Source organism: Stegodyphus dumicola, chromosome 11 (assembly GCF_044657685.1).
Source record: "Stegodyphus dumicola isolate Sdum_Otavi_A_Nest chromosome 11, ASM4465768v1".
Lineage (NCBI taxonomy): Eukaryota > Metazoa > Arthropoda > Arachnida > Araneae > Eresidae > Stegodyphus > Stegodyphus dumicola.
This window is the reverse complement of record NC_140778.1, coordinates 159126647-159151410: the sequence shown is the minus strand read 5'-3', so window position 1 is coordinate 159151410 and position 24764 is coordinate 159126647. Positions and strand designations below refer to the sequence as shown.

Here is a 24764-nt window from a genome sequence, read left to right as displayed (position 1 = left end):
AAAGTCGATTTATATATTATACTGTGGATTCATCTACAATTTTCTTTATAATTTACCATTAGAAATAAATAAAAACATACTAAAATTCCTATAAATTGTGTTTCTGTAATGACATGAAATTTCATTTAAAATAAAGGATATTGTGAGCATATAAATTATCTGCACTATAATGAAATTAACTGTAATTTTATAGTACATCATTGGAAAAAGTGATGTTTATGAAAAATATAATGTGTTTTGCAAGCAGTTGCAGAATATGTTAATAAATTGCAAAATTCAGACATTTGTCGGCTGTTAAGTGTTTGTGAATAATTTGTATCATTAAACACTTTGGAGAAAGAACTACTGTAAAATAAAAATGCTATTATGGTATGTAGTAATGCTTGCCAGATAATGGAGGAAATATGAGTTTATTTGTGGTTGGTCTAAACAGGCATGTTGAACTGGTCCTTATGTGGCCCTTGACTCATTTTCCTTGGCATTCTTTGAAAAGCAAAAAATTCTTATATCTGACAACAGTGACGGAAAAAAAAAATCTGTAAAAGGAGTCCTTGCATTCTTCAATATCGTCAGAAGTATTTATTAAAAAAATATTTGGCAACATGTAGATTTATGTATTTTATTTACAAAGAAAGAAACAATAATAACAAGATGTGCATAAAGTAACAGGATACTAGCATTTTGACTTGAATTTTTGGATATAGAGTATTTAACAGTGATTAAAAAAATATTTTCACAAAAAATAACAATCATGATTACATGGACGGAATTTGTAAAACACAAATTTTCTTTCTCTTAATAATGTAAAAGAGTATCAATATATATAAATTATGAAATGCATTTGCATGTACAGAGTGTAACAAAATTAATGGTCACAAATTAATGGTAATAGAATATGGCAAAAGTTACGATTTTCTTACTCTATTTAATAGTAACATTTTGCATTATGTTAAGAAAGCTATTACTGTTGTCATCTTTTTATTACCCCTTGAAGTTATGATCATCAATTCTGTTACAGACTGTACATCTGATGTGCATACTAATAATGTACGGATAGGTTTTACATAAAATTCAAAGGCACATGCATTTAACTATCAAGGCAAAATAAATTCTCTTACTATGTTTTTGTTGCTGCCTTTTTTAAATAAGTTTTAACTTGTACATGCAGCTTATATAAAATTTATCAAAGGCAAAACATGATGATGCATATAAAAATAAATTCACAAAAAAACTGTACAATTTTAAGAATATGTTTTGATGAACATTATGGAAAAATATTATTGGATTGAAAATGTATATTTAATTCACACAGAAATGAAAAGAACAACTGCATAAGTTGTAGCATATAAAATAATGTAATAAACTACAGAAATAATTAGAAAGCAAATCTGATTGTATCAGAAAGTATATATGTGTAAATCAGAAAGCTTGTATGCATTATAATAGCATTTGTTTTGAAAAATATAATTAATAAAATAAAATAAATTATTACATTAAAAACATTTCTTCATATATTTTTAAAAAGAAAACTTTGTTGGTTATTGTTAAAACAATTGAACACTGCATAAAATATTTTTGAAACACTTTTGTCATCAGCAAAATAATATGGTACTGCAGGTACTTAATATTTTTTTAATTGGAAAAATTTACATTTTGCTTTTCATATACTTTAAGAATTATAGCACGTATATGTGGTTTCTGCTGAAAAATTAACAACAAATCTTCACAAAATTAAACAAAAATGAAAGATAAATTTCTCAAATAGACTATGACTGTAATGCTTGACTAGAACTAGTTAGTGTAAAATCTAACCATAAAAACTGCAACTACAATTAAAAGTCATTATCACTGTCTGCATGGGCAGCATTTGTAGCAGAAATTTTTAGGTCTGAAAGATTCTCCAGATCTTGATCATCATCAGTAACTTCTGACCCATCATCCTCTTCTCCATCCAGGTCTAAATCAGAATCAGTATCAAGGCTATCCTGATCAGAGATAAATGGTAAAATAATAAGATAGGATTAAAAGGAACATCTTCAACAGACAATATTTTACAGAATATGGTTTATGTCAAAATACTCAAATACATAATAATGAATTCTTAAAATAGCTAGTTGACATAGATTGATTTCGAAATTATGCAATTTAGAAAGACTTATTATAAACAATTACTATTTTTAGGATGAGAAAGGGAAACACCAAATGAAAATGAAGAGTTAAGGAACTATTACAAATTAAAGTTAAAATTCTGATTTACATATGTTTTTTACTTATATATACAGTACGAAGCCCGAGATTCAAACTCGTCAGGACTTTGGCGATTCTGGATTTTTCTGGATATTAGATCATCAGTTCAAATGTAGTGAGATGACATGAAGAACTTACAAAATTAAAAATATGAAATAGTTCATTAATAAAATAATGAAGCATTTTTCAGCTTATGGAAATCACAGTTTTTTGACAAAAGCTCAATATTTATTTTTCTGCTTCATTAAACATTCCCTTCAATGTAAATTCTGTAAGTTGTTTCATTTCTTGTGCTAATATTTTCTTTTTAATTATGTCTATAGAGAGACATAATTTCTTGTTCAGTTACAAAATTCAAGTGCTGCAATTACCGTGTTGAGAATTCCCATCGAGATTTTTTTATTCTGAAGAAACTGTCATTTTCTTCACTATCAGTAACCATATTTTACGGATTTACTACATATTTCAGCATCTGTTTGTTAACCCTTTCGCGCCGACTGTCACGTATACATGCCAGCAATGAACACACTTATCTACCGGCCGACACGAGGCGTGCCAGAGCATTGTTGCATTCTCTACCGACTGTCACGTATTTGTGCCAGTACCTTGGAACGTTTTTCAAACTATAATTTCTGCCACAAGATGGCACTGTATGTCCATATGGTTTCAGATACATGTGCATTAGACCTTCTACTTGAAATGAGAGAAGCATGACTCACATACACGTGTTTTTGATTATATAAACAAACGGGGAACTAAATGTTTCCGAATGGCGTGATTTATTTATGACGTCTCTTTAAATCGCACTTTATTCGCACGTGGTAGTTGTTTATTGTAAGTAGAAGTTTTATATGCGCTAAAGCGTTGAGTATTTCCATTTACAGTTCAGTTTTTAGAAAATAATTACATCTTGTTAGACGTGAATTCTTTCTGTTTTTACTGTTTCAATGTTGAAGTGTCGAATATGTTTAACAGAGCATGAAATAGCAGAAATGATGCAAAATATTTCAGATATTGATTCTGAAATTCTGATATTCTGATATTGATTCTGAAAGATTAACTGAAAGACATTTTCCAAAACTTTTTTCAGAAGAGACTGATAAGAAAATGAGACGATGATGCTTCGTTTGTTCACATTCCCGGAAAAATCCTCCAAAACGGCAAATGAGTTATTACGAGTGCAAGGAATGTAACGTAGGACTGTGTGTAGATCCCCGTTTTCAAATTTTTCATACGAAAACAGAATTTTAATATATTTAGTTTTCAGATTATAAAAGTCATAAAATTGTGAGTAATTAAAATAAAATGTGTAAAATATGCATTTAAACAAGAAATAAGGTAATTAAAGTATATATATAAAAATATCTATAAAGCACAAGCCGTTTAAATACTCTATAGAGCATTATTAAAGAATGCGTTGATACTTCGGAAATTTCATGGATTTAGGCTTAGTAGCAAAAAAGCCCCCGGCCCTGGAGAGACGCTCGCGGAAGACACTGCCGGCCTCCGCGATAAGCGCGCGTTTTCGCTACCCGGCTCGAAGGGGTTAAATGATGATTAGGTTGATGATTTCATTGTCATTGCAATGAAAAACTTCTACCATATAATCTTCATTTATAACCGCTTCTCCACAAATCCCATTAATTGGAAAATTTTGATTTTTGTTTGTGATATCCGAAAACCTTCACATTTGCAGCAGCATCATAAAGCTTAGCTAGCATTCACTATACACCATTGGGAATGTATAAGATTGGTGACTGAAGCTATTTTGTTCCGCTAAATTTTTCTTGCTTTCATTGCCCACCGATTAAGTTATGCCTGACTTATTATTAGTTTAGTTATTTATTACACTTATACCTATTTCCCACACATGCTTAAGACTTATCTGAGTCCCAAACAAATATATTTTCACATATATTTAATGCTTATCCAGCACGGCACTAGATATTTTGCAGCCTGGTTCAATCTCTGAGGGTCCTAAATCTACTGCCTCCCTAAAGTCTAAAAATTTTGCATCCTAGTGCCTTCCCCAAATTCTAATAATTTTGGCATCCCTTAATTTTATTGCTCAGGGCTTCGCTAAATAAATAAAAAAGCTTTCCCTATATTCTGCCACTTGGTGCAGCATCACAAGTTCTAGTGCCAGTCCTGAGCTTATCTGAATAATAAATCTGTTATTCTCAATTCTAACAGCACTAAATGTAATCTTTTGATATATGAGTGTCATTTACAAAACCTAATTTTTGCATATGGAAAGAAATTTTGTTAAACTGCTCCTAACCCACATGCTCTGCAGTTAGCTGAAGTCTGTACATCATTCCAAGCATAAGGTAAACATAGAAGGTTACCATGCTTTTTAATATTCAATTACTAATACTTTTTTAAAAAATTCCTTATGTTTTTGTATGAGACATTTCTCAAGCTGTCATGTGATGATAGTCATGCGGTGATGAAAGCAAAAAATAATTAATAATCATTTGCCAAATAATTTCATCAGAGATATAAATTATTTATTATGTGTAAAATCAATGATGTTTCAATATAGAATGTTTCCGTTTGAGATGTATGCCAAGCAAAAAGGCAACTACGGAGTGAAATTATTGATCATACAGATTTTTATGAAACTAAATGATTGCTATGAAAAAATATCAGATATGCAAGCATACAAAAAATTCCTAAAAAAGAAGTTTGCTTGTGGTCTGGATTTCTGACTTTGTACTGACATATTTACAAACTTTGTACATATATAAATAATTATATGTGAAATTGTAATACCTTTTATATAATGTATCATGAAATGCTTGAAAGAGATCAAGCTTTGCCAGATAAATAAGAATACAGGAGCAAGTCATTATAACAACGAGTAAAATGACTATCTCGCTAAATTGGCGAGATATTAGCAAGCTGTTCATGGTTTGGCAACTAGTTTTTGTCGCCAAACTTGGCGACATTTTGGTCCAGTATGACTACAGTTGGTAATCTAATTGAATAACTGTTATTACTCCCTACTAGTAAATGTAATTCTATCTCGCCTTTTTTATATGTTTCCCAGTAGTTTCAAGAAGTGAAAAGTACTAGGTATTTCACAGCAGCCGGGGAAAATTATATAAGGCCAGGAAGACCAACAGTTTTTCTCAGTTGTTAGTTCACAGCTGAATTTAAAGTATTAAATCTGTGATAGCTTTGCCTTTCAGATGTGCTTTGCATTGCATTGTGTTTAACGTTCTTAGTTGTTCGAAGTGTAACTACTGATTAAGCTTAAACTGAGACAAGCTGGCCAAGTATTTTTGTTGAAAGTTCCAAAACTGTAAAGTGTTTTTTTTAGTAAAATTAATTTTATCAACCTATCATCCATTCTGTGCGTATTCAATCCATTCGCACACTACAATATTAAATTATACATCACAGGCTTTTACATGGTGGCTGCACAGATTTAATATCAAAGCTAATTTGATAGATTTACTTATTATATATTAAAAATTATAACTGCTAAGCTAATGCAAATATAATACAAGATCTGACTGAAGATACAGCAACCTGGTTTGCCAGAATAATTAAACCTATCTAGAAGGGATCTCAGCAAAAGAAAACTACGTGTGTAAAGAGCAACCTGGCTACATAAAAGGCTCTGAGAATGCCATTTTAAGAACTTTTATGTCTACATATACCCTCTGAGTACTCTAATTTACTAAATGTATTTAGAGAGAAAAAAAAAAAAAAAAAAAAAAAAAAAAACTATAACATGAAAACAAATATTTAATCTGTCAAACTAAATAAATTCATCCAAATTACACATGCACATTTAATACTTATGGTTGCACTATGTTGCATCAGAGAATATACAGCATGTCTAAAAGATGAACATATTTTGATAGTTAACAATTTTCAGTGTGAATGCACTTACTTTTTACCACATCATAATAATTTATTATAATTGTGTAAACTTGTCTCTTCTCACACACAAGTTAGCTGCATTATAATAATGAAAAGAATTCTGAAATAAATATTATAATATGAATTTTTTTAATTAATGTGAAAATTTTTACTTTTTGATTATCTGCACCCCTACCAAAAATTTATGAAAAAGTATTTATGACACAATGCAGTATGTTGCCAAAACAGTTATGTGAAAACTCACAATGTCGGCAAAAGATATTTATGTGGCAACTGAGATATGTGCAAAACATGTTTGTTTAAGTATAGGTGGACACGCACTTTTGAAATTCAATCAGCAATTTTCTGTATTGTTTCTTTTTACATTGAGTAGATTTTTTTTTTCATAACAAATCATAATGGGACTGAGAAATTTGCTAACTGATGAAAAAGGAAGCATCATATTTGTTACGGGGCTGAACTCCACATTTCTGCAGAAATATACATTTCAGCCCAATAATAGAAAATGCAATTTTGCAAATTTTTGCATTTGTAATAATTGAATGATCAAATTTTATTTTATTTATGGAAACGTACGGTGAAAAATTCAAAGCAGAATGTTAGAACACAGGTTTGAAATTGGTTTGAAGATAGCAGTATCTAGTTATATTTCACTTTATTTATTGTTGGCCGGTGCGCAATGGCAAATTATATGTGATGTTTTGTGCAATTATCTATTTTTTTTTAAATGAAAAGAAATATCTGTGTACATAGGTAGAACAACAGTGCAAAAAAAGATCACAAAAAGACTTCTCAAAATAGATAAGAATGTTGTTATTGATGTTTCTTGCCTTTTCAGTTTTATTTATTGATTGCTCTTTTATAGAGTTCTTAATATGGCACCACTTTGAAAATGGCTGTTTCCTTTTGTGCATTAGGTTGGTGAAAAATTAATTGCCAATGAGTTCATAAATACTCTTTAAAGTCATTAACAAATTTGCAACTTTTCAATGGAGGTGTAGAGAGATAATCAGAAATTACTAAAGTAATTTTAATTCTTTTTAGTTAGAAATGCTTAGTTAATCCATATTTTAGTATTTCACTTCAGTAAAAAGAGTATACTTTACAAAACTGACCAGTGCAATACTATATCTAAATTAATGTTCGTAACAAAAATAAAACTGAATGCGGTACAGTATCAAAAATTTATCACTCCACACTATATCAATAGGTAGCATTAAATTAGTCTTTCATTATAATAACATTTTCTGCTTTCTGTAAAACTGAAATAAAAGGTATAAAAAAACTTTATGAACTTCTAGTTTTACAAATTAAAAAAAATATGCATTTCATTAACCCTATTTCTGAGCCCATAGTAATCTTAAGTATTTTAATAAAGGAGAAGAAATATTTTGAGACAAGTTTCCTTATTAATCTAAATGCATAAGCTTAAATAATATAAGTAAAATGAATTAACATACATCTTTTTCACCACCACTCATGGAACCATACACTCTTCGATGAGTTTCTCTTCGAACTCCAGATGCTAAATATACAAAAACACTTGAGAAGTTACACTGGAAAATCATATACACTTAGCTTTTTTTTATAAAACAAACAGAGAGAAATTAGAAAATTTAAAAATCAGTTGTATCAGTAGAACTGAGAGAATAGAAACCATAATAATTCTTTCAATAATAAAAAATCACTGAAACTGTGTGATAATAAAAAATTTAAATATTTTAATAGGTTAAAATTTTCTTTCCTCTTCCTATATTTTAAAATGTTAAAAACTTTAAAAAAATCAAGAAAAACTCAAAATAGTTTCTTCCCCCCACCCTCTTTTTTTACATAACGCTCACACATACACACGTATTTGGTAATTTTTTTTTTTAAATTATTGAAAATAGAGTAATTGTATTTTCAATATACAAGTTTGACCCTTTTACTGTTAAGAACAAGTTTAAATGTTGCAATATAATAAACAGAAATTAGTTTGCTTACGTGCTGGTTGTGGTCGACGAAGTTTCTCCCTTGGAGCACTGTGGGGGGTTTCATTTTCCACATTAACTATGAGAAAGTCATCCAAGTTACCACTTTCTTCACTGCGTAATAAGTCTTCTTGACGTAGCTTTTCAACCATTCGCTTTGTCACCTCTTCTCTTTGCTATTCAAAAAAAAAAAAAAAAAAAAAAAAAAAAAAAAAATCATCAAATTACATTAAAACAAATATGTAAATTCTGTTTTCTCACACTCTTAACTTTTTATAAAGCAAGAATTTCCTTTTATCAATTTAAAATAATTTCAATTCACTTTAAGCAACTTGAGAGTAATGCACCTGCAAAAACAAATCTCTCAGAAATAAGGAAGAATGTTTAAAATAAAATAATTTGTAAACAAGTTCACCTGAAGTCTCCAAGAGTAACTGTAGCTAATTTATGAATAAATGAGAAGAAAGCTTACAGTGTTAGAAAAGCTCTTTGTTATTTTTATCTTAATCTTCGTCCGTGTGAAAATTTATTAATAAGAAATATTTTATAGGTATGAATAAAGTGAACTTTCTATGGTACAATAAATGAAAAGAAATTTTGAAATTAGATTTTGTGCACTTAATTTTCTTCCTTCATGCCAGTTATGTGATGCATACTTCTATTCCAAAGTTGAAATTTGTTTTAAGAAAGAAAAAAACTGGATATTTTTTAATACTCAAAAATAAGAAATTGCTTAACATGATGCCACTAATATCTGTTAAAAACTGTATTACCTCCTTTTTTGAGAGAAATTTTCAAAATATGTTATTTACATCAGTATTATTGACAATATAGGATATTTAAAAAATATGCCAATGACTGCTCTTGAGGTTAAAAACATTTATCATTTAATATTTTCAGTTTATGACTGTTATTATGCAACTTATATATTTACAATTTGTGTGGCTCAGCACATGTTACCATTTCAAAATGAAGATTTTTTAATTAACATTTCCTTTTCCTGGCAGATTTCCAGCTCTCAGAAATATTGCCATATGACATCATGTAATCATTTTAAATTTACCTTTCAAATTGAAATAGCAAACTGCTTAACAAATTAATTATTTTAATAAAAGCAGTTTAAATACTTCTTAATTAACTTATATGTAATTAGTATTTTTAATAATATGTCTAAGAGATTTATTTATAATATAATACATCAAATGCTTAACTATCCGGAAAACTTGGAAAATGACAGCTACATGAAAATTAAAAACAGTTGAATATATATAAAGAAAAAAGTCACATTAGAAAAACCAAATAAGTGAAAGAAGAAACTTATAAAATTAAAAAAAACAGTTATCTTATTTCTTATCAGCTCGAATATCAAAAGCCTACATTTAATGTTATATAAGATTTTGAAAAAAGAGTATATTTCAGACATGACGGCAATGCGTTTTCATATGCCTTAAGCATATGAACATAAGATAACTCAATCCAGTTTCGACCATGCACATTATCAGAGATCCCACCTAACTTCCACAAGTCATTCTGTTTAAAGTATGAAAGAACTGACTACTCTTTATTTAGTTAGATAAACAAGAAATACAAGTTACAGATATAGCATGTCAAAAAAACTTCAATCACTGTACTCATAATATTCCATGTTACTGTTTATCCATTTTCAAATAAAGTTGCATATCGAGCCCATCATTGCATATTAATTTTTTTATGGTATGATTCAGCAATTTTGTAAATACTTCACTGCATACTGTTTCATTTTAGGCATGCCCAAAATTGTGATCAATTCTTTTTTTTTTTTTCAAAATATGAGGGGAAAATTGATCAATATCATTTAACATACCTTAAAAAAAAAGAGGGGGGGGACTAACTAACCGGCTTATTGAGAATTACACAGATTTATATAAAACCAAGAGAAAGATTTTATGATCATATTGTGATGTCATGCTTATTCATTATGCTCATTAAATCACGCAGTTAGGAAACAGTTCCTGTCCTGAGTCGTAGTCCTACATGTGCTTTATGATGGCTTCAGAAATCTTTCACATGCTTAATTTTTTTGTTTAACAAAAGTCTGTATAATTTTAAATTATTGTAGTTATTTGAGTTTTCCAATAAGCTAATAGTTGGGCTTCTACTGTATATATAATTCACAAAACTTGACTGCCAATTTTTACAAACTATTACCATATTTAATAAAAGAATGTTCTTCACATTATTTATTACATTCTTTAGAACAGTAGAATTATTTATTCAACCTAATGATAAGTTTTTTTTAAATATCTGCACTATTACTGTAAGAAATAAAAAGACTGAATACCACGTACAAATGCCGTTTCAAATTTCCTGCTTTTATTTGCACTGAGAGAAAAACCAGCACCATAAGCATACTATTTATAGGAATAATTTAATATACTGTTTTTCATTCAACACAATAGCCTTTCTTGACAATGTACTTTTACAATGGCTTGGTGGAGAGGCCTTCCTTGCTAACAAGCTCTAGAAAGAACAATTTATTCTTCTATGTAGCAGAATCACCAATCCTATATGAAATACAGAAAGACTTTTGCAATGTTCTGTATTTCACTTAGAATACTAGATAAGAATATTTTTGTGAAAGACAAGGGAAGTATGGGGAATGTCCAAGCGTCTTCTAACTCTATATATGAGAAGTCTTGTACAAAGTTTTAGTTTTCAAGACCTTATTACAGGACAGTTCTTTTTTCTTTTTTTTCTTTTAATGTGGGAAATCTTATCAAATTTTGTGTTTATGTACCAAAAAAACTGCTTCACTGAGCTACACAATTCCTTAATACCAACAGAACCATAGTACCTTTCTATTCTTCAACATATTTTTATACAGTTGGCTTGGCCTTTTTCCTTGCAATTATAAAATTTTATTAGATTTCTTGTTCCTGTACTGACAAACTTATATATAAAACTTTTCAAATCATCTTTGAATTTTCATTTCAGATATGCTACTGCAAAGCATACATGGTAATGAATGAGGTATATTAAAAAGAGGTATTTTAATACAGGCGACTAAATGGGCAAATTTCATGCAATTAAACTGGACTATGCACTTCAGTGGCGTAGCAAGGGGAGACATCTGTCCCTTGGCGCAGCATTCAGGGGTGCCAAATTGATGTTACGAAATTTTAGAATGAAATGTTTTCTGTTCTTGGCACAGAGAAAGGGGCGCAAAATCTTTAGTTGTTCACGGACGCCAAAAACCCTAGCTATGCCGCTGATGCACTTCTTAAATTTTTAAGCTGGCAAAGGTTTTATTTTCAGTAGCTTGAAAATTGACCTAGTTAAGATTATAAAAATCCTTGAGCTTAGGTTCCAGTGTAAAAATCATGACTAGGACTGAAGATTGTTCTTTATCTTCCCTTATTATGAAATCAATTTTAGAATATTTTGATTTTAACAAATAAAACACAAATATGTATTTTGCCACTCTGGGTCATTCACTGCTGTGCTGAAGGACCTGGGTTCGAATTCCAGAGAAGGCATGGATGTTTGTAAATGTATAGTGTCCGTGCAGCATAGGGGCACTATAATTAAGTGGTGAGCCAAAAGTCCTCTCGAGGAGTTGGTGGTAGGGGAGAGGGGTGGAAGAACCTTGGATCCACCCATCCAAGGGTACTTTCCATCAAAACTGGGAGTGGAACTGAGCTAAATTGAGCTGTCACCTGTTAGGTGCTCAAAGTTGTTGCAAATGACAGGCATGAATCTTGCGTTTCTCTGCCATGAGGAATTTCAGGGGCTTAGGCTGACTATAGGTCAGACAAATGAAAATTAGCAGCAACAACACTTTGGAATTTATACTTAATGTGGATCAACAATAAAGCATTTTTTCAGAAATCTTCCCTATCCACAAGGTAAGACTATTTTCATGAAATTTGTAATCATACTTTAAGAAACTTTGTAAGGGGGGTAGTATTTGTCCAAAATCAATATTGAAATACCACAGCCAATTTTCTTCAAACTCCTATTTTATTGTTTATGTGCAAGGTGTAATAATGACCTATATGACCCTATGACCTGGGGAGGAAGGCATATCAGTTTAAGCATAAAATATTCATTAAGCTATTAAGCTGATAATCATATACTATGTCACATGCTGGAGATAAAAATGCTTTTTTCTGCACAGTTTTGCCATTGCTCACTTTGGAATCATTGTGTTTGTTAGTGAAAAATTCGTTGAAGTTTTACAAAGTATGAAATAAATAATAAAAGAAAATCAAAGTTTCAAATTAGGGCTTCCAGGTGCCGATGTTAAGGTGGAATGTTACGTTATTCAAAATTTGACGGTTGTAGATACCATTGTTTTTTTCCCAATGCGAGAAACATAGATACATTGATGAAGATTCATTATTTAATTTCTTTAAATTTAATACAGGGTGATAATATTTGGTGGTAATAATTTAAAAAGTGATACACCATCTATAGTCAACCACCACAAAATGCCATTTTGGGACTGACAGCCCTTCTGGACTACGCTCCTCAGGGTTAAAAATTAAGTTCCAAGTTTCACAAATAATTTAATTTTAGGATTAATTTTATAATTAATGATTTAAGTATTAATTATTAGATTAATTGTTAGTTACTATCTTGGTAAGTTCAACGTTGATAATGTAATTTGCAACATTGAAATTGGCGTTTATTAACCTTAGCTAATTAATAAACTCAGATATGTTTTGAAAAGAAGTGATTTTAATGACTGGCACGTACTGTATTCTCATTCACTTAAATGCAGAAATAGAAAGAAGTGCAAAACTCAGGTAACCAAATCCAGATGGTGACACGTTATCGTCTGCTACTTTTTTACTCTTGATGCTGCTTAACTTGAAAAACAATTGTGCCCTTAATGAGATTTTGAATCATACACCTTCCAACTGCTAGCTGGGCACACTATTCACTAGTAACACAATACAATAACATGCTTGAAGAAATGTAATAATATCTTACATCCTTGTCGAGAAAATCTGCATTGTCAAAATTTAACTGTTTGCGCTTCAGCTTACTTTACTCCAAAATGAATAAGCAAGCTAAATTATATAATATTTACCAGAATAAGTTCCTGTTCTATTTTCTCCAGTTCTTCAAGCTGCTGTTCTAAGTAGGCCAACCATGTGTACTTCATAACATACTTTTTATACAGTTCTTCTAATTCAACTTCTAATCGTTCATACTCATCCATGAATGCTGGTCTATAAGAGATATAATTAATTTGAAGGTTCAATTTTTTTCTTAAATTTATGGAAGGAAATATTGCATATGTTTAATGATCAAAACTCATGGAGATATATATATTTAATGATTTTAGGTCATTTGCATATTATTCAGTCAAATCCAATACTTTTAAGAATAAATACAGAAAACAGCTTAATAATAACTAATAAAATAATAGTAATGAAACGAATTGTGATGCAAGTTTGTGTCATGACTATTTTTAATTTCTGTGTTGATAATCTCGCTCGTGTTCTGCCAGTGCCTACAAAGAGAAAAAAAAAAAATTATACTGTGTGATCATCAATGATTTAAGTGCTTTGCAAGTAATCAGTGCTTTAAGCTTAATAGGAGTTAACTATAGTAAACTACAAAATGATTAAATACACCAGCCATCAGTCTGTGTTTATAAAAAGTGTTTTGAAGTATCATATGTGAGATACTTCCCATTCTGCATCAAAAATTTACGGAGATCATCAAATGTCAAGTACCTCACGCGTGTTGAAGCGTGGGAAATCCTTTTAATCCATTTCTGATTCCTACGTTGTAATATACGGACAGCCTTATGTTTATCCAAATGACTTTCTTTCGGTCAATGTGTATTTGAATTACTGTTATTTCAGAGAAAGAGACCTAATGCTGGTTCAGTGATTTTAAATTTTGTGTGAAAAGTTTTAGTTAAAATTCCTGAAATTTAATTTTATTGTTTTAAGATAAAAACATAGTACAAGTGTTGAAAGAATGAAAACACAAGTATTCTCAAATTGTCATTTAATCATTTGGCATTTATTAATTTTGTTGGCGCATCTTATTTGATATTTTCTGCGGCTTGAGTATGTTTAAATTTTTCGTTACTTATGAAATAATTAATTAGAATAATATAAATGTTGTTTTAAAAATGATGTACTCTAAACTATTACTATGAAGCAAGTGATTTTTAATTGAGTACTGCTTTGAAATTTAGGTATCTGATGTTATACATATTAGTGCTATTAAAATTTTAGTGCTATTTTTATCGATTCAAGTTTTATGATACTAAAAAAATTGTTTTACAAATTAAATAACGAATTTAGAGATTTATAATTATTTTATTTAAGGAAGGTTATTAAAATTATTGTAGTAATAATTAGAAATGACATTACTATTTAAAAATTTGAAGTTTAAGAATTGATTTGTTTTGAAAAATGAAAGAGTTAATTTTGAAAAACAGAAATGTTTTGATTATAATTTAGAAAATACGTTTAAAATACTGAGCATGGTTATGATGGATATAAAAATACTAAAAAGAGAATAAATGAATGTAAGAGTATGATGAGGGAATTCTGGTACAAAACAGAGGCCCTGTTTTTATTTCTGTTATTTGTTCTTTTATCCTCCTCATATCGGAAGATACAAACTATGAAGGCTCCACTTTTACTTTTGTTCATATATAAAATTTTATATTTTTTTAAATATAATGGAGTGTAGTTATTTTTTTATGTATATAAATGGAATGTATAGTGCAGTTTGAAAGATCAGTTGCCTTTAAACAAGGAACGAAGGCCTTTATATGCAACTGCCAGAAGCAACCCTTAACCACTCATGAAAATTCAGTACATGAGTTCGTTAAAGTGGTGATGTCCAAATAGCTGGAAATGTTTGAGTTAGAGAAAGCTATGGGGGTCTTCTGGTTTTGTGTAAAATAAGAAAATTGGCAATGTAACAGTGACAGTAAAAACCATAATTTTTATGACCATAAAATTTATGATGTTAAAATATAAGTTATAATACCAAAAATTAATTGTTTTGAACGTTTTGAAATTTGTGATTATTCAAAATACATAATGTGTGTGCAAAATTTTTACAAGAGATATTGTGTGCAAAGCCTTCCCTGAAGAAATCTAATTATGCGGGCTCTAAAACACAAAGACTTTTGGACTGAAAATTTTTAATAGGACTCTAAAATCTTATCAAAGTTTATATTTTGCTGCTATGGAAATAATTATTTTGCACAAAATTTCAGGATTTGTATTTTTTTAAATTATCTCTCTTCATATGCTAATGCTTTCTTTCTAATGCTTTTTCTTCCGCCCTGCTGTCCCAACCTTTCTTTTAAAGGAAGGATATGTAAAAAGATTAAATTAGCAGCGAAAATTAATTCCCTTCTGTATTCTAAAATTAGTAACCTTTATTTGCACTGCGTCATTTCGAGAAAAATCCATGTCATATGACTCTTACATAATTCTGATGATGTAAATGAAACTAAAACTCAAACAGCCAATAGTAATTTTACAGCAATATTAACCATCCAATCAAAATGCATTGAGAACGAAAACTAACTCAGTCTGAATTAAGATTTTTCTCTGAACATAACACACTTGCTTTCAACACTTTGTCCTAGCTGCACTGCTGTCTGTCTGCTACAATAAATGTGCCAACTTGTTTTCGGACACAACATGTTTACTGAAATAAAAGTTAAATAAATATACCTTGACTGCAAAATTTTTTATTCTTTGTGGATCAGCATTTCAGCATTCTACGACATCAAAATTCTAGCTGTTCATTGTGAATACAACCACTTGTGTTCTACTACAGAATCTATTACACACACACACACACACATATATATATATATATATATATATATATATACTGGCTGCCCAATATTGATAATACTAATCTACTACAAATATTACATAATTTTATTATCCTACTTTCAATTTGTTTAAAATATTAACTATGTTCAAGCAAATTTAAACTTAGTACGTTAAATAAATATTTAATATTAATACACTTTAAACAATTAAACAATTTAAACATTTTTATTATTAATATTTTAAAAATGATATTAATACAAATTTAATATTTTTAAAATCATAAGAATGCAAATTTTTGTATGTAGTTATGTAAAATTGGAAAAAAAGAAATTCATACCTTTATTTGAATTGCCATCTTGAACAACAAATTTTTTTCCAAAAACATTTTAAAGCAAAATTTAATTTTTTTTAAAGAAAAAGTCCTTAATTGTTGACTGTGGTGTCCTTTGAATCTGAATCTAAAGCAAAGCGCTGTGAAGCGAATTCAATTCTTTAAATGTTTTCTTGCTTGTGTTATTACACACAAAGAAATTTCTGAGGGTATCAATGCAGTAGACAGCATTTTGAAAAGGTGGAATGACTTCTTCATTTTATTCTTTATCCCCATTACTTAAATATTCATTTTGTACAATGTTTTCAATCAGCTCTTCAACTGTAATTTAAAAATAATTGGCATCACAGTTTACGTATTCCTTCATTGTAATGTCTAATCCCAGTAATTTCCAATCTTTTTCATCATTAATCAGAGTTTTATCATCATTTTAATCATCAACACTTTCACTTGGGTTCGAAAATCCTTCTTAATAATGCAATTTTTAATTGTTTATGGTTTTACTTGAGTCCAGGCGAGTGAAATCATATTTATAGCCTAAAGAACAATTATTTTTTTTTTTCTTATTTCCTGTAGTTATGCTTTGAAGAGCTATTTGAATCAACCTTTGCCTGTAGAGCATTTTAAAATTCTTAATGACACCCAGATCTAAAGTTTGTACTACACTTTTGCAATTTGCCGGGAAGAAAATAACATTCGCATTCTGCAAGAAATCTATCATTTCATGATGGGCAGTACAATGACCCATAAAATGTAAAATTTTAGTTTTGTCTTCTCGTAGTTTTAGCTATTTTCTTCAGCCATTCTGTAAAACTGTCCATAGTCATCTATGCTTTCTTATTAGCTTTCTGACAGCAGAGTTTTAATATTTTTGAAGCAGCTTGGTTTCTGTGACTTTCCTATGATTAAAAGAGTCATCTTTTCTGTGCCATCAGCATTTGCACAAAGTAAAACAGTGAGACATTTCATATTTTACTTAGCTCTATGACAATGATCACCTTGAAAGCTAGGGTTTTTGCAGGCATAAGTGCAAAGAAAAGAGCAGAAAGTGACTTTTAATTCATATCCATCTATTTTAGTGGATAAATTCTTGAACCACTCTTCAACCAACTCAGATGGAATGCTGATATGAGATTTCATGGCACAGTTTAAATTTATGCAGTCATCCAGTTGAAAAGCAAGCTTTTTTCACATTCAGTTAAAATGCTATTTCTATTACGTTCACGATTATCATGGAACCATTCACTGAATACTGGATGCATGACATTGAATGAAAAATTTTAGCAAAATGGCTTCAACCTCAGGAAACTTTCCGTCTTGTAGACACAATATCTTTGAAGCAGACTGTCCACAAGTTTCTGATTTTTCTTCAACTTTTTTCTATCATAAACAACAGCTTTTAGCATTGCCAAAGGAATATCCAGTTTCTTTGGTAACTCAATTCTCATCAAACCAGTATTCACATCAACTTTTTTTTTAAATTTAAAATTTATCTTTTAACAATAGTGCCTTTCACTTTTGTGACATTTTGTATCAGTTGATTCGACTCCATCTAGTATATTTAACACAGCATCAAGAAATCAAGTCATCTCCATTTCTGAGAAAAATACATGAAAGGTGCAAAATGTAAAACCAGTGCAGTGTATGCACACAAAAGCAATGTATGACCAAAGTTATGTGATGTGTAAAAGAAATATTTTAGCATTAAAATAAATAGGACTGAATCAGGACCAAGACATGATGCATAAATGTAAAAGACTTGCACAAAAGTCGTATAAACAGTGCTCCACAAAGTTTCTGCAACTAAAGATTCATCATCACCTATTAATTCTGCTTTTAGTGTATCTTTAGTTTATTTAAGAAAAGTAAGAGAAGAAACAAAAAATATTTCAAGGATAAAATTTTAGAAAATAGATTTATAACAAATATAATGAATTATTTTTCTTATAAATCAATGCAACCCTCTAGCAATATTTCAGTTGTATTTTTCTGATACACTTTCACAAAAATATGGGAATAAATTTATGAAAGACTTAAATTCTGACAAAATTAAAAATTAAAAAAATTCTGACAAAAGTTTTATTTCTATTTAAAGTGCATGGAGCTGCATTATGTGTGTTCAAAACTAAAACTAAAAATGAAATAATTCATTTTGCTTCTTCGAACTTTTTATTTTGCTTGGGAATTTTCAGTTAAATATTTTAATTTTTAATACTGATTCTGAATTTAATGAAAATCAAAGAACAAGATGAAAAATCAAATAAATCATGAAATATAAGATTAAGCAGTTTTATGACTTGAAGTATACTTAAAACATGTAGGAAAATAAGCTGTAGCCATTTATATATAAAAAATAACAGAATTGCAGAACTTTTTCTAGGTACTACTCTTCAACAACTGATCAATAGTACTGATATTTATAATATTATAACAATATTAACATCAATAATGTTAACATTCATTAATAACACTATCATTACCCCTTTTCTCTATCATATTCTTCAACAGATGATCCATAATGTTAATATTTAAAAAATACTCTATAATATTGGAAGAGAGGGGACAAGAAAGTTATACATCCTTCATAATACTTTTACTAATATACTTCACAATTTAAAGTATTTTAATTATTTATATAATTTAAAGCATATAACATTATTTTCTATCAAGCTGATAATTACTATATATACTTCTAACTGTTACATTCAATAAAGTAAGGTTATTTACCTGACTGATTTTAATGTTTGTAATCTTTTCTGATTCCTCTCCAAATCCATTTTTCTTTTTTCAATTTTTGCTTCCAGATTTGCCTCATCTGCAGCTATGTTTTCTATCATAGTATTCGTTTTTTGGATTTCTTCCTTACATAAAAATGAAAAGAAATAAAGTGAAATATATATTAACAGTTTTTATAATTTAATAAGACAGAAGTTTTTCTAATGCAAATTATTTTTAAAGAGAAAAATGGAAATATGCATTCATTACTTACTTCTAATCCTTTTGTAGCATTTTTGATACCTTGTTCAATTTCAGTAATATCTAGTTGTTTTGACAACACAGAAGACCTGTTTTCCTGTTTAAGAAAATAGAAATATTAAAAAAATGGCAGGGGTACAAAATGTTGCAGTATATAATGACACAGAGAGATAGATGAAGACAAAGCCGCTAAGAGACAGAAAGGGCATGCAGAATTATCCATTTAATTAGTAATCAATGCTTTTCAGAACAACAGTTAAACATGTGGTCATTTCCAAGGTTAAAAAAATTTTCAAAAGCACACTCTGCACATTCATTACACTCTGCTCATGTTGTGCAATTTTACAAATTAAAAACATATCACAGTTTTCCTCTGGAGTAGTCACATGGCTCTATTTTCATGAATTTCTTCATAACTCTTTCTTAAATTCTGGTAATTTCCCTAATATTTTAAATTTTTCAATAATATTATATTGAAATAAGGTTTAGATGTTAAAACTAAAAGGATAGCTAAAAATAATTACTAAATATTCCATGGCTACAACTGTATTTACTCATTAAATGTTCAATTCAGAACTACCATTCAATTTTCCTTGTCATTAAAATTGTTCGTGATATAAATTTCTGTTTATTTATTTCAGAATACTGAAATATTTAAAAAATTTTCATGCATTTGAATGCAGGCCATTAATTCTTAACAATATTTATTTCTCCCTTTTCCAGAACAATATATTGAAATTAGACTGTTAATAACTGTAGAGTTGCCACTCAAACAGGAGAATGAAATTCCCTGACTTTCCACATTTTCCAAGTGTGTTTTAAGAAAATTCTAGTCTATCCGTATAGTGCACGTTGGCTGTGCTGAGAAAAAATTATTTATGATACTGCTTGAAAACACAAAAATTTGCAATTACATATGACTTATAAATATATATAAAATATAGTATATAATCCCCAAAGCATTACTATTATAACTATAATAGTTTCCTCCACTGAAGATTGAGATTAGAATCTACACAATCTGGGTTAAAAAATGTCCTCCTTTTTTTTTTTTTTTTTTTTCAGACATTTTGCAGCTAAATGAAAGAAATAAATCTATTTAATGATATTTTTAAATAAATTTAAGTATTTCATATTTATTTAGCAGCATACATAAGCAAAAATATGTGCATTAAATTTGTGATGGTATGTCATCATACTGCTAAAATTAGTTTCAGAAGTATGCCAGAGAAAATTACCTGAAATTTGTATTTAAAGTATTATTTAACTAATAATAAATAAATTTAGAAGCAAGTAGCCACATTAAATGATACGAATAACATTAAATAAAGTTAATTACTTTAAATGCTGTGAGAATTTTATAATTACTGTGAGCGGTCTCACAGACCACTTTAAAGAAACGCGTAAAAATAGGTATTTTTATGGCTTTTTAAGGACTTTTATAAATACTTTACACATATTTATGGAATTCTAATTCATTTAAATCAATATATTTTAAACATAAATTATTTAATTTTACGCAATTAACTTCATATGAAAAATTACTATTTTCTTCGTTTTAAGGAACAAAGTTTTTAAAGAACAAAGATTTTATAAAACATGCATGAAAATATGTGTCTTACTTAAGTATTACTGTCAATTAAACCATAATTCTACAACAATGAATTTAATTATTAATAAATAATATATTAGTATATCTTTGTTTACAAGGATAAATCATAAGACAACATACAGTCAAAATTACATTTTTTTAGAGCACTGTAGACACACTGGTTCCTTGCATTCCAAGTATTTGTATGCTGCTTTTCTCTTCTTACAAGGTGGGTACAGTCCACCAGCGGCCGAGCGGTAAAGACGCTGAACACTGGTAGTTCGGTCTGAGGTTCGAATCCCGCGAACGGGCTGGCTGCATGGGCGTTTTCGTGGTTTTCCCCATGTGTAACGTGTATACGAGCCAGTTTCCCTTAGAAAGTCCTCCACAAAGGCATCCCTCCCTTTAGGCAGATAGCCCTCGTGTGCTTTGCCATAATTGAATAATCCAATCCAATCCAAGGTGGGCACAGAGTACATGTTTTTGTTTCTTTTAATTTTTCTTCTCGATTTGAGAAATCCATTCTCTGAATTTCCTTCTGTCCAAGGATTCTTCTAATCACTATCTTCAGTTCCCTTGGCAAAACAGTGGAAGTTATCCCAACTTTCAGATGCAGTTTAATAAGTTGATTAGCTAATAAAAGCATAAATCTTTTTTCTTTTCAGTTTTGTAACATCAGGATATATATGAACAATATATATGAACATAAATTTCAAGTATCTTCGGGCTTTGCTCTAGAGCCTATTTTTGCAGGATGTTTCAGACCAGGAAGCTGAACTATTATGTTTTGGTGTTTGTACTGCTCGACTTGGTTCTTTTTTGCTCCATTTGAAGTGTTTTTTTTTTTTTTTTTTTTCATAAAAAGTATCATTTTGTTCACAGTCATTAGAAAAATTATGATATTCATCTGCAGAAAGCTCAGATTCACTTTCGCTGTGAATACTACATATTCTTCAGAATCAGAGTATCTTACATAAAAAATATTGTTGACAAGATATTTCTTTTTTAATGAGATATACGGGGCATTTTCTTGTAAAATTTGAAGCCATATTTATCACTTTTACAAAAAATAAGCATCCAATAAATAATGTCTGTTGTCCACTAAAACTGGTACGCATCTGCTGTGAGTGGTCTCCCAGACACCTTAAAAAGTAAAACACGTGATAACTCAAACCATAATAATGCTAGAACTTTATTATGGTTTAACTGGATATGTTACCTTGTGGGACGGGTTTGTTAAGGTAGGCGGAAGGACAGGGACCATTTTTAGGGGTGGAAACGACGGTTAGAAAATCCTCAGACTGCTCACAGCAATTGAAGGTTCAAGATTAAAAATTGATTACAATAATCAACGATATTTTGCCGAATATAGTTAGATAAATGGTTAGTCTAGATGACTGATTACTATTTTTTTTTATTTATTTTTTTTTTTAGTGCAAAATGAGAAATAAGGCATTTATTTTTTTAAAAAAAGTTTAAAACATTTTTCGGTAAAATCCTAGTGTACGGTACAGCTTTGGCACGATTTTTAAAATTGTCGCAAACACCAAAATGACCCGTTTAGTGCTGATCATAAATGTCTGGTCTTCTGCTCATCATAATGTCACCAAATTCCATGTGTATCATACACTAGGATTAAACCATTTAACTGATTACAAGAATGGGAAGGTATTTTTTCATTCAACATGCACATGTAAGTCTCTCAATTCTCAAGGCTTTGCCTTTCTAAAAGACAATCTGAATGGAACTGCAAAAATTGGCTCTGTGCTGGCTGCCTGAATGATGTTCACGCAATACTGTAAAAAAGGTTAGCTTTAAATATGTTCTTGGCCCAAAGATGGTGCCACTGTTTTTATATTCTTCTATAACTGTGCACTCCAATAAAACTTCACTTGTGTTCCAAACTCCCAACAGGTATGTTTTGTATTATTTATTCTCATGCATGCAAGTAACCACTCTCTGCTATATTGAGTTTCTAATAGGTTATGGGCCCAGGCCAGATTAAGAAATGAGGATAAATAATCTAGTGTATAGTTAAGTTAGTTTGTTTATTTAATTCTATTTGTAAATTTTTTAGAATTACTTTAACCAGAATTGACCACATGGTTATGTTAGGGTTAGCCATAGCACATGGTTGCAAAAGCTTAACTAGTACAAATATTTTTGACTGTTAATTATTTGGGCAAATGTTTCTTTGAGAATAAAATTAATTCAATAGAAAATTTATTTGAATTTATCTCAAATTATAATTTTTTTTGTCTCTTGTTGATTAAAGTTAAAAAAGGAAAAAATGACAGGGGGAGAAGGTTCATTTAGTCACAAGCAATTGAGTGGAAGAGAAAATTACATGGATTGGAAATTTTCCATGAAAATGCATCTTATTAAATTAGATTTATGGGTTTATGTAGAGGGTACAAAAGAAGATCCAGTAAAGGATACCAAAGCTCTGTCATATATAGTTGAAGGGGTAAGTGAAATTATTTTCAATGATATAAGGGATTTAACAAGTGGAAAGGAAGCTTGGAAAGTATTAGCTGAAACATATGAGGATAAGGGAATCACAAGAAAGGTTTCAATAATTAAAACATTAGTGAATACCCGTTATACTGATTGTAAGGATATGTCTGACTATTTACATAGGGTCATTTCATCTTATCAGCAGTTAAAATCTACTGGTGTTAAACCTGATGAAGAATTAATTGCAGGAATAATTTTAGCTAATTTACCTGATAGGTTTGAACCTCTTATAATGGCTTTGAAAAATTGTGGTGAGGCAATAACAGTTGACAATGTTAAAAATCGCTTGTTAGCTGAAGATTCAAAACCCCTAGTCAATGAAAGTAAGGAATACGCATTTGTTAATAAAAATATCGGAAGCAAAAGGTACTTTAAAGGAAAATGTTTTAAATGCAATTTGTTTGGCCACAAAAGCTCTGATTGTCAGAAGTCACCTCTCAAAAAGGATAGATATAATGAAAACAAGTTTAACAAAAAGTCTAATGTTGGATTAAAACATAAAAAAGGGGAAGAAGCTTATGTAGTGGAAATTAGTGTAGCTAATTCTAATCCACATCCCAATATTTGGTACATGGATTCTTGTGCTTCTTACCACATGACTCCACATAAAGAATTATTAGATGATTATCAGGATGCTAGTATTCATCAAATAAAAACAGGAAGTTCAGTAATAGAAGTAGAGGGTAAGGGTAAAATAACTTTCCTCTTATCTAGAAATAAAAAAAGGGAGTCTGTAACTTTTAGTAATGTTTTACTTGTTCCAAAGTTAACAGCCAATTTGCTGTCCATTAAGTATTTAAATAAAGTATTTGGAATGGTTAGTACTTTTACAAGTGAAAGATGTTTTGTGTATGATGGTAAACATTTAGTTGCTACTGGAACAGGTATGGGAGATAATTTGTATTCTCTTGATTTATGTAATGAGTGGGCTTTAATTACTGATAAAAATATTTCAAATGAATTACTACACAAAAGAGTGGGCCATTTAAGTGAAGGAGGAATGACCAGATTAAAAGATATGGTCGAAGGTTTTACATTTAACGGAAAATTGTTAAATTGTGTGTCATGCATTAAAGGCAAAATGCATAGACAACCATTTCCCAAGGGAAAAGCTAAGCGTGCAAAAGAGTTATTAGGCATAGTACATAGTGACCTGTGTGGGCCTATGAATGTTACATCAATTGGTGGTTCTCGCTACTTTATTAGTTTTATTGATGATTTGTCGCGAATGACTTTTGTTTATTTTTTGAAAAATAAATCTGAAGTTTTTGAAAAATTCAAAATATTTCAAGCATTTGTGGAAAGGCAAACTGGCAAATCAATCAAAATCTTACACTCAGATAATGGTACTGAGTATGTAAACAATGAGATGGATAACTATTTAGCATCAAATGGAATTCAGCATCAAAAATCTATTCCATTTACAC

At 29.7% G+C, this 24764-nt stretch overlaps 1 protein-coding gene across 2 annotated transcripts in view; it reads right to left on the bottom strand.

Moving 5' to 3' along the window:
- Positions 1-605: 605 nt before the first annotated feature.
- Cluap1 (clusterin associated protein 1) overlaps positions 606-24764 on the bottom strand; it is a 42512-nt gene continuing 18353 nt past the window's right edge. For both annotated transcript variants that reach the window (XM_085826169.1, XM_035367327.2), the window contains exons 6-11: positions 19243-19326; positions 18981-19114; positions 13186-13327; positions 8125-8287; positions 7602-7666; positions 606-1985 (exon numbers count right to left, since the gene is read on the bottom strand). In XM_085826169.1, the coding sequence (XP_085682295.1) occupies positions 1833-1985; positions 7602-7666; positions 8125-8287; positions 13186-13327; positions 18981-19114; positions 19243-19326 (741 nt within the window). In that variant the 3' untranslated portion in view covers positions 606-1832. The remainder of the gene's footprint in view (positions 1986-7601; positions 7667-8124; positions 8288-13185; positions 13328-18980; positions 19115-19242; positions 19327-24764) is intronic.